The sequence below is a fragment of the Aplidium turbinatum genome, chromosome 8 (genome assembly GCF_918807975.1).
Source record: "Aplidium turbinatum chromosome 8, kaAplTurb1.1, whole genome shotgun sequence".
Classification (NCBI taxonomy): Eukaryota; Metazoa; Chordata; class Ascidiacea; order Aplousobranchia; family Polyclinidae; genus Aplidium; species Aplidium turbinatum.
Window position 1 is genome coordinate 13,832,250 of NC_137479.1, and position 11,501 is coordinate 13,843,750.

Sequence of the window (11,501 nt, forward strand, 5' to 3'; positions counted from 1 at the left end):
GAATAATTCCCCGGCAACAAGACTTCAGTGATCGGAAACTTCACTAGAGCTGTCAATCTCGGTGACCAGGCCTGGGTCAGTGATTCTAAGCCTCTACAAGTACCGGTATGCGAAACTGCCAGGATTAAGCTCTTCAAGAAGCTTTCCCAGGCCGAGGATAAAGATTCAATCAATCAACTATTTGGAGTATTGTATATTTTAGCACTTCTTCATTCCCACCTTTAGTGTTGTCTCAATAAACTGTGTTCTTTAAACAGATGCCTAGTGGACAGTCACATTCACAGCAGAATTATGAATAGGAAACAACAGATAATTTAATTTTAAAAAAGACACCAGCATTCTTTTGGTTATTGTCAAAACTAATATATACAGCTACCGCAAAATGACTTCGGACCTTTTTACCAAAATTTACGCCAGGTTGGTAGCTGTGCGATTTACATCAGATCATACCACTAACAATAAGGATTGTGACTAACAATGCAAAGATTGTGAAAAATGTGAAGAAGGTTATAATAATGCAATATGACAAATTATTAAGAAAGGTTGATAGTTTTTATTAAAAAATTTCCTTGTATACAAAATGCTTGTTTTTCTTGAAAATTTAGAAAGGTCCGAAGTCATTTTGCGGTAGCTGTACGTTCCAACATTGAGTAGGTACCTTTTCTCGTTGGAAAAACGGAGATTAATTTTTGATTTGACAGAAGTTTTTAAATTAGTACACCATGTTTCGGTATCACCATCTTCCAAATATTTCCTTTTTAACTCTAATTCAACCAGAGGTCATACGGTAATTTTAAATTGCATAAACAGTTCACTCAACTAAACTGCCGTAAATTTTCCTTTGCCAATAGAGTAGTCGACACTTGGATCTATTTACCATATAATGTAGTCAATAGTATGTCTATTGCGATATTTAAGCGAGGTGTCGAAAACTATTTATGATTGTGTCTTATCTTTTCTGTTTCTTGTGATTTTTGTTTTCTTTTCAAAAATTTCTTATTTTTATTTATTTATGTTTTCTTATCAATTGTTATTTTTGAGTATGTTAATGTTTTTCTCTGTAGTACCATGTGTACTGGACCAGAATACAGTATAATAATACTCTAACCGGAAAGGTTATTTTTCATTGAAATGAAATGGGTGCAACCTAATTCGTACCATGAACAATTCGTACCGTCAGTTCGTACCTTGAAAAGATCGACAGTAAAAATGAAAAAAACCGTAGTCGCTGATCGCAGTATCCGCAAACATTTTGAAAGGGTTAGGGTATCGGAGTATCGATTAGCGGTATCCGCAAACAAACCAACTGAAAAGATCAAGAAAAAAAAATAGAACATTGCTGAATGCTGATTGCAGCTTCCATTTTTCCGCAGTTGCTTCAAGGCTTTTTTAAATTTCCGGTAATGATCCTAGAGTTTGCCAAAGTCGCTGATCGCAGTTTCTGCAAACATTTTAAAAGGGTTAGGGTTGATCGGAGTTTCCGCAAAAAATTTAAAAAGGTTAGGGTGTTTCCGCAAACAAACAAACTGAAAAGATCAAGAGAGAAAAATAGAACAAAGCCGAAGTCGCTGATCGCAGTTTCCGTTTTTCCGCAGTTTATGCAAACATTTTAAAATTTCCGGTAATGATCCTAAGAGTTTGCCGAAGTCGCTGATCGCAGTTTCCGCAAACATTTTAAAAGAGCTAGGGGTTAGGGTTGATCAGAGTTTCCGCAAACATTTTAAAAAGGTTAGGGTTGATCGGAGTTTCCGCAAACATTTTAAAATTTTTGGTAATGATCCTAAGAGTTTTTGTTTGTTGGCAGAAAATTTTAAAATGTTTGCGGAAACTGCGATCAGCGACTTCGGCTTTTTATAATTTTTTCTCTCGATCTTTTCAAGGTACGAACTGACGGTACGAATTGTTCATGGTACAAATTAGGTTGCATCCGAATGAAATAGCAATAATGAAAAACTTGACTGCGTGTTGACAACGTACAGTAGTCTGTCAGTCAGTTTATTTATTTGTCACAAACACAAACATGAAAAGAATACAAAATATGCAATAATCTGCTGTATGTCATATGTAGGCTATAAGCTTTTAAAAAAACTTTTGTTTTCATAGGCTACCGTATTTAATGCGGGTGCATTGGTGCAACCTAGTTCGTGCCCTGAAAAGATCGAAAGAAAAAATTAAAAAAAGCCGAAGTTGCTGATCGCAGTTTCCGCAAACATTTTAAAATTTTCCCCCTGAAAAGATCAAGAGAAAAACGCAGTTTCCGCAAACAAACTGAAAAGAGCGAGAAAAAAAATAGAACAAAGCGGAAGTCGCTGATCGGAGTTTCCGTTTTTTTGCAAACATTTTATAATTTCCGGTAATGATGAGTTTGTCAAAGTCACTGATTGCAGTTTCTGTAAACATTTTAAAAGGGTTAAGGATAGGAAAAGATTGAGAAGAAAAAATTAAAAATAGCCGAAGTCGCTGATTGGAGTTTCCGCAAACAAACAAACTGAAAAGATTGAGAGAAAAAAATAGAACAAAGCCGAAGTCGCTAATCACAGTTTCCGCAAACATTTTAAAATTTCTCATAATGATCCTAAGAGTTTGCCGAAGTCGCTGATCGCAGTTTCCGCAAACATTTGAAAGTACTTGTACTTTGTTTGTACTTGTACTTTGAAAGTACTTTGTTAAAACAAACTTAATGTTCAAAGCAAAAAAGCCATCACAATGAACATCTACCAAAGTATACTAATTTACAGTACTTAGATAAGCACTGAAAATTAATAGACGGTATTGTTTTTAATATCAATTCAATATGATTTCAGTGATTATAATGCAATGTAATACAGTAGCGTATCCAATTAATTAGCGACGACCTTTTAAAGTACACGTTAATTCGAACAGAAATAAGAATTTATCAAAAGTCTCAGTCATTTTAGAAGATTTCACCACCGGTTACAGGACCATCTTTGCTTGTTTCCTTGACAGAGTTGAAAAGGGGTTAGAAAACAGTCGAGAGAAAAAAATTAAAAAAAGCCAAAATCGCTGATCAGGGTTTCCGCAAACAAACTAAAAAGATCAAGAGAAAAAATAAAACCACTTTTCTACAGTTTCCGCAAACATTTTAAAATTTCCAGTAATGATCCTAAGAGTTTGCTGAAGTTGCTGATCGCAGTTTCAGCAAACATTTTAAAAGGGTTAGAAAAAGATTGAAAAGGAAAAGTTAAAAATAGCCGAAGTCGCTGATCAGAGTTTCCGCAAACAAACTGAAAAGATCGAGAGAAAAAAAATAAAGCCGTTTTTCTGCAGTTTTTGCAAGCATTTTAAAATTTCCAGTAATGATCCTAAGAGTTTGCTGAAGTCGCTGATCGCAGATTCCACAAACATTTTAAAATTTCTGGTACGGTAATGATCCTAAGAGTATTTGTTTGTTTGTGGAAACTGCAATCAGTGACTGCGGCTTTTTTTAATTTTTTCTCTTGATCTTTTCAGGGTACAAACTAGGTTACATCCTCTTAATTCTAGGGAATTTTTATCACTGTGCATTTGCTTAGAAAACAGTTACGTACATAATGCCATACTGTATGACAGGAAATTGCAAACTTTAGCAAAAGTGGCTTTTCTAGTTATTTCGCTCTTGGATTGTACATCACAGTTACAACTGAAGAATCACTGCACAATTGTTTGTAGATTTACAAAAATTCTTAAAACAAACTTGTGATAATGTAAATAATCAACTCAAAAAACTATTTCAAATAATGCTAGGGATTATTGCAAATATTCACTTGCATTTGATGAATGCAAAATAGCAATACTATCTTGCAACATTGCCACGACTAACTACCCAGCTACAACTTTCTAACTGCAAACACTCACATTCACTGTATAAATGGGTTGATAAAATCCCAGATGGGCTTTATTACATCATTGATCATATATTATAGCCTAACTTCAAACAAAATTCAGTTAAACTTATTCAATTAAGAATCTGAATTGGGCTTTAAATGTTACCAAAAGCTAGATCATACAAGTTCACTAACAAAAACTATACTGTTTTGATAAAACTTGCCTAGGTGATAGCTAATTTATAAACATGGAAAAATTGAATTTTAATAGATTTGCGTTTTTCAGACTAATGTTTAGTTGTGAATAATGGCATATAATGACCGGGGAAACTATAACCAAGGAGGGTAAGTCATTTGAAATATTTTATTCGTTATAAGATTGCCACTCAAGTCTACTATTCCTCATCTTTACTTTTAAGACTGATAAAAGCGTCACCAGCATTACCCCAACACTTATTAAAACAAATGCTTTTTTGTTTGTTGATTTGCTTTGTTCAATTGTATAAACTAGTGCTATGCTTTTTAAATAGTAACAGTGACAACTGTTATGTTATATATGGTATTTTTGAAGATTTTTTATTTATATCTGTATCACATAGAGTAGTGACAGCCTTTTTTTTTATAAATTTGCAGTCGTTTTAAACATTTTTTAAGCAATTGCAGTTTTCAATAATGATAATCGGCAATCATTATAAAAAGCAATGAAAGTAGAACTGTGAAAGTATTGCTGCAGATAAATTGTTTTCAAGTTTTAACATCAAAAATAACATATCTCTTCTTCTGACTAAACTGACAAAATTTGCCATATAATATAAAATAAGGTTAAAGCTGCAGCAGGTGTTTTGTCCAGTGTGCTTAACATTCATTAATGAAGTTACTAATTTCTCACTATTATACTTTTAAGCTATCCTGGATACAGATCACGTGGTGGCGGCCGACCTCCAGTAGAGTTGCCAACCCAGGAACCATTCACTTGTTTTATTGGAAATCTCCCTAATGAAACTGTACAGGGAGATATTGATCTCATATTTAAAGACTTAAAGGTAAGCGTTTTTCTTTACCTTCTCAATGTCAATACTCTTTAATGGTGCATTAAAAAATATTTTTGTTTTTAGATTCGAAATGTACGCATGGTGAGAGACAAAGAAACTGACAAATTTAAAGGTACATCATTAAGTTTGATGTTGAACTTTCTGCTGGTCATACCAATGTTTCTATTAAAGAAGCATTTGCATACCAGAAAATGCACCAACGTTATGAAAATGATCACAAAGTTTTTACACTGCTAATTAGTGAGACTCAGTTTCAGTGATAGACTTTCTCAGCATTTACCTGTTGTTTATGACAAAGGAGATTTTGATATGTCTCAAAATGTTTTTTGTTGTTACTTGTTGCAGTTTTTATTTTTTTGATTTTGTATTTTGAGCAATGCTAAAAGAGTGCATAAGTTATACACACTTTCTGTTTACAGTGCATGTAGTCATCCAGCTTGTAGTATGTTTGTTGCACTGGATTTTTGATAGGCACTGATGATTGTGATAAAGTTATGTTAAAATTAATAGAAAATAAAAGCTGCACAGTTTCTTACTTAAACTTAATGCATTCAAGAAATGTTTTGTCATCTTTTTAATCGCTATTTCTGTTTGTTCGTCATTACAAAACAGAAAAATATGTTGACAATTGAAATTTGTCTTTTTTTTTTGAAGTTTTTGTTTTAAAATAATCATTCCCTACCCCATTTATGACCTATGATATATTGTGAATAAGTAATTAAGTAACGATAGAACTTAAAAATTCTGTATCATGTATTTGTAGCCTACTTCATACTCCAAACATTTACTTTTTTTTAGAAAAGTGTGTTCTTTCAGGGTTCTGTTATGTTGAATTTGAAGATGTGGATTCGTTAGCACAAGCATTAGAATATAATGATGCTGTGAGTAGTAGCCAAAGTGAGAAAATAAAGTCTATCACTACATTATGACAAAATCTACTTTTCTAAACACTATGCTTTGTTATTTTGTACTGTGCCAGCTTCATAATGTAATGCAGTAAACTTTGTAACCAAAGTATGGTGCTCATGTAAATAAAAACGCACTGTTATAAGTCACAGGTAATTGCTGTTTACTAACCTCTTTATTCTATTTCAATTACTTTTATTTCTCTTTAAACATCTTCATGTCTAATTGAAGAAAGTGCATGCTGAATAGATCTAGTCGTTTATAACTGGAATAGTGAAAAGTAGCATTGCGTCCAAGTAAAGGTTGGTCAAAATTTGCAGATATTTGAAAATCGAAACCTCCGCGTTAATGTGGCTGACAACAAACGAGGAGGAAGAGGTCGTGGTGGAAGAGGAGGATACCAAGGACGAGGAAGAGGAGGTGGATCATATGGCGGAGGTAGTTTTCAATGTTGCTTTGACAAGTCATTGAAGTCAATGACCTAACTTTTGCAAGACAAACGTAAAAATATTTTTTCAAGTTTCGGGCAAATCATGAAAATATTCACTGTCGAACCATGTCCATGTGTTGGTCAAAATAGCAAACCATCTTCAAACGAAATCACACAGTTCCTTGAACTTGACATCAGAATGTTTGAAATCACTGTTGCTTTGTTCCAACAGCATTGCACTTGTGCGTTGCGTTGGCATCGCTTGTGCTTTCCATCCATTCCCCATGTTGACGTCAAGTGAGTCATAGCTGTGTTAGATTATTGAACCTTTCAACAGTGATTCCGGCATCATTTCCATGAGAATGTGTCATTATTGCTCTGATGGACAGTTAGCTTTTTTTCTGACTGATAGTGCCGGGTTATTTCTGACGCGACATTTTACCGTGACTGATTTGCCGTTGAGCTGACTCAGCGCTAAGATGTAGCCAAGGTGCAGAGTATTGTGTGTAACACTAACTGGTATGTTTTAACTACATAAGTAGAGTTCCGATTTGCTATTTTTAATTATCAGTGAGAACATAAAGGTGATGAATAATGCTTAGTTAACACGGAGGTTTCTGGCATGCATCTGGCTGTCCTGTCAATTTTTTTTTTTGCATTGTGCAATGTGTATGTTTAGTTGTTTACTGAGTAACCTCAACCTGTTTATAGTGTTCATTAATAAAATATACTTTGCTGTCACCACCAATCATCCACACATTTAAGTATATTTCACTCTGAACAGTTAAATTTTCGATCGACAAACTGAGAATGCAGAATTGCTGGATTAAGTAAATAATAATACGCCTTAGGGTGCCACAGGCGCCCCTCAAAAATTAAAATTGCGTCCGATACACCTGAACTTTTTTTTATATGTGACACTTAATAAAAAAAGCATGTGTGAGAAATTTCAATAAGTTTTGATAAAATTTGGACGTGCAGATTAGGTTTAAAGTTGTTAAAGGTAAATTTTCACAATTTCAATAGTAAAACCCTCTCTAGATCATCAAAACTCAGACATTTCTTCTCAGTTACGGAGTATTTGAACTTCAAACACTTTCTGGTGAACTTATTTACTAATTTACAATCGTACAGACCATGTGTCAATTGTATATGTTCAACAATTTATGAAAAATGCCTAAAAATATGAGGTTTCATGCATTATAAAAAAGGATCCATGTAAAGAAAATGCCTATTGAGATGAAATTACTACAGCATTTGAAGAATCAAAAGTAGGCTACATTCATTAACTAATCGTTTTTGTTTATTGAAAACGTTTTAGTCTTTGAAGATCAAAATCTCAGCTATGTTTGTACGGAACTTGGACTCAAAAACAAAAATTTGGATTTTTACACACTAAACATAGTCAGTAAAAACGTAACACAGAAAGATAAACACAAAGCACAATGCTTAGAGTCCAGACATCCACTACTTGACAACAAAACCACAATAGCGTAAAATTTATGGAGGCCTACGCCCTACATTTATTTTAACGCTTGCAATAATAGTGAAATGGTAAGGTAAAATGGCAATTAATAACACACAACTATCTAGTATCTAATTACAAAGTAAAATGCAGCATAATAAGCTACTGGTATGCTATGACAGGCTGGAAATAATGCTGATTGCAATGTTGTGTAAGCTGACAACACTTTATGGAGTTATACAGTCAGTACTTTGACAATTACATGGTTAAAAACCATGTGCCCTCAGACTGTAGTTGTCGAGTACGTTGATTAGGTAAAACCTTCCTCGCATTTTCGACTACTTGGAGAATGTTTTGGTAGCGTTCTTCAAGGTTTGAAGTTGACAAGAAGTCATGGGCCAACTTGACGCCTCGCTCAGCGGCATCATTAACGACTCTGAAAGCATCAACTTTCTTTTTCGCCTCAACATATGTAAACCACCATGATACATAGAAATAAACTGTAAATTGTAGAAACCTCTTTAACTTTTCGAGTTGAGATGCTTTCATGATGGCATTTTTTTGGGGCAATTTATGAATTTCGTCTTGTAAGAGCACAATTTTCAGTGAATATATAAGTTTGCTCATCCACCTGGCTCTGTGTAATGCACCAGGTCTTTGGAGAGACACATCCTTACTGGTAGGTGGCTCAAGTTTAAGTACAATTGATACAAATTCAAAACTTCTAATTAGTCGCTTCTTAAAAATTTGGATGATTCTGAATGGAGCTTCATCTGATTTATCAGCTCAGACAATTCTTCCCGCTTGCTGGCAAGCAGATCAATTTCCTCGTGCGATTTTGATGTATGAAAATAACCTGATGCGCTATCAGAAAGAGTTTGAAAATTGCTTTTAAAGCGTTGAAATATGGAAATGTTGGGTCCACTGCTGCTTTCTATTTTGAGTTCTTTCCAAACATGCGTCAGTACTATCTCCCCAATATGATGCCTGCATGCTGCCCAAAGTAGGCCTTTTCCAAGATGATCTTGTATTTGGATACAGGCAGTGCTGTATTTGAGGGTATACGGCGGTATACGCAGTATACTCTCTGCTTTTTCGAGCAATTATGGTATACCCTCTGGTTTTTCAAAGAGAGTGCTTATGCTATCCTTACTGATTCTTGACAACTAGGCTACTAACTAACTACTTAACCATTTGAGGACCAACGGTACCTGGGTGTACCATGAACTTAATTCCGTACTCGTATAATTTTGATGTTGATAATTCATGTTATGGTAGAATAAAGACTATTTTGTAAGTTGTGTATTATTTATCATTTTAGAAAATGTGACAGTATACCCTGTGCTTTTTTTACGAATACAGCACTGGATACAGGCCGCAGTTTTGTGGCCTGTATTGCTACTTGTGGTGTCAAACACCATTGCAGCAAGACATGCAGTACAGTTCCAATTGTTTAACAATTCCATGCTTGCATTGGCTATTTGCTTTCCGTTTGAATCGGATGTTTGTGCAGGCAAATAAGGAACACCAAGCAGTTTTGAGCCTCCAATACCTGATAGTAATATCGGAAGCCTTTATTCCAAGACCCTGGGTGAGGTCAAGCCAGCTATGTTGATTCAATGTTGCAAGATGGTGAATCAATGTAACAGGCGCGGAGCTGTCATGCTTGACCTCAATTGAGATCTTGACATACTGGCACTGGTCTCCTAACCTAATTCTTCAATTTACCTTGTTTCAATGTGGAGAAAAAGATGAGAAATAGCAAAAAAACTGATGTTCAAACTAGGGAAATCCCCTAATTTTACTGTATTTCGTTTTCAATCTGCACATCCAATTTTTGTCCAATCTCAATCAAACTTTGCAAAGTGCCTTAATATGTGAAATGTCACACCAGAAAAAAAGTTCAGGTGATTTCGGCCACATGAGGGCGCCTGTGGCACCCTAATACGCCTCCAAATTATTTTTTAACATAGAAGAAATGCTATTATTTTTTTGTCATTCACACATTGACCAGACAGTTTGAGCAAAAGTAGTTACGTCTGAAGTGTTGTAGTTATGTTTTAAAGTAAACATATGATTTTTGGTTAAATTCCACCTTTTTTAGGCCAACGACAGGACTTTGATCAATATGGCCAAGGAAGAGGCGGATACCGAGGAAGGAGTCGTGGAGGATACCATGAGCAAGGAGGATATCATGAAGGTCATCAGCAAGGAGGACGGTATCATGACAGAGGATTCGGGGGATCAAGCCAGGACTATGGCCAAGGCTATAGCAGAGGAGGAGGAGGACATGGAGGTGGCAGAGATCGGGATTACGGCAGAGATCGATATTCTCCTCATGAAGGCGAATTCAAGGAGGCAACTGCAGGTGACATTGTGTTTCCTGTTGCTGTTTTCCGAAGCGAATCATGTTAACGTGTTGGTTGGTATTGATAGCGAATAATTTTCAATTAAAATCACACAGTTCCTTGAACTTGACATCAGAATGTTTGAAATCACTGTTGCTTTGTTCCAACAGCATTGCACTTGTGCGTTGCGTTGGCATCGCTTGTGCTTTCCATCCATTCCCTATGTTGACGTCAAGTGAGTCATAGCTGTGTTAGATTACTGAACCTTTCAACAGCGATTCCGGCATCATTTTCATGAGAATGTGTCATCATTGCTCTGATGGACAGTTAGCTTTATTGCTCTGGACATGCTGCGTATATTCAGATTGAATTGTAGATTACAAGTTTGCGTATCAACGGAGTGCAAAATTTTTGCAGGTTGTTTTTCAAGCTTTTACAACTGTGATCTTCACTTTTTCTCGTCAATCACATTCAAACTGTGTCTACTATGCTCCGTGTTTCGTTCCTCAAAATCCACATCTACGCTGGTGGCTATTGCCATAACGAAAGAATTGAATGGCCCATCACTAGACAATGAATATAGAAGTTGGCAACACTTACAATGTCAAATTAATTTTATTTTTTTACTCTATTCCAGAAGATTCTAGCAGCCGGCCAAGGTTGCAACTTAAGCCACGAACTGTCAAAGCTCCGGTTAACGCTGTGGCCAATCCATGTTCTGCTATATTTGGCGGCGCCCGTCCGCGAGAGCAGATTATTGCCGAAAAAGGACTTGACGATATTGAAAAGCAGGTTGAGGAAAAACTGGTTTTGCAGGAACGGAAGCTTTCCGATTCGGTGGCAGACGAAGAAGATCGGCGAGAGGCTAGGCTGGAATAAACACAGCCGTCGGAAAAAACACATGATCTATAAAGATTGCTTGCGTCAAATTTTTCTAAAAACTTTACGTTCCTCGCAGGTCTGGCACAAGACATGTCGCAATTCAAAAAAAACTGCCTTTTCACGCTCGAATAGATGTTTCGTGATGTATGGTCGTGTACCTCTATTCAAAATGCATTACGGTAGTTTTATCGCGACATCGCCGTTGCGTTTTACTTTTACCGAATTGCCTGTGAATTTGTTGTAACGCCAAATCTGAAAACCATCGGCGCCTGAAAAAATTTACCGAATTTATTTTACTCATTGCATCTAAAGTATGGCCATAAAAAGCTCTTTGAATGAAGTTACCGCAGCGCATGTGCCACAGCATTTTTGATTTCCTGATAGATTTACTATTGCTGTCAAGTGAATAGTATTGAAAGCAGCGCCCATACAGAGCCAGCAGTGTTCTGTCGAGCTTTTGAACTTCGCCAAAGATAGTTACATTTAGTTTCTTCATGTCCTGTAGCTGCGTTGAATCAATGTCATTACATTTACGTGTAAAAGTAATAATAAGCGCCTCCAACTGATCTCGACAACTTATTACGTATAAGATGC

General features: G+C 35.8%; 1 protein-coding gene across 2 annotated transcripts; it reads left to right on the forward strand.

Annotated features, from left to right (window-relative positions):
* The first annotated feature begins 4,019 nt into the window (after window positions 1–4,019).
* LOC145775694 (eukaryotic translation initiation factor 4H-like) lies at window positions 4,020–11,050 on the forward strand. Of its 2 annotated transcripts, none has more exons than XM_082587037.1 (7): window positions 4,020–4,169; window positions 4,729–4,867; window positions 4,940–4,988; window positions 5,693–5,757; window positions 6,103–6,220; window positions 9,782–10,045; window positions 10,663–11,050. In XM_082587037.1, the coding sequence occupies exons 1-7, from the start codon at window positions 4,132–4,134 to the stop codon at window positions 10,902–10,904; spliced, it is 915 nt and encodes a 304-aa protein (XP_082443163.1). In that variant the 5' UTR covers window positions 4,020–4,131; the 3' UTR covers window positions 10,905–11,050. The 2 variants fall into 2 exon arrangements, with proteins under 2 accessions (XP_082443163.1, XP_082443164.1); XM_082587038.1 differs by having other exon boundaries at window positions 10,666–11,050.
* Window positions 11,051–11,501: the final 451 nt, after the last annotated feature.

Excerpts from the sequence above, each read along its gene's own strand:
- LOC145775694 (XM_082587037.1), top strand. The coding sequence starts at position 4,132 with ATGGCATATAATGACCGGGGAAACTATAACCAAGGAGG. Across the intron at positions 4,170-4,728 it reads GGAAACTATAACCAAGGAGG|CTATCCTGGATACAGATCAC; the intron begins GTAAGTCATTTG and ends TATACTTTTAAG. Across the intron at positions 5,758-6,102 it reads CATTAGAATATAATGATGCT|ATATTTGAAAATCGAAACCT; the intron begins GTGAGTAGTAGC and ends CAAAATTTGCAG.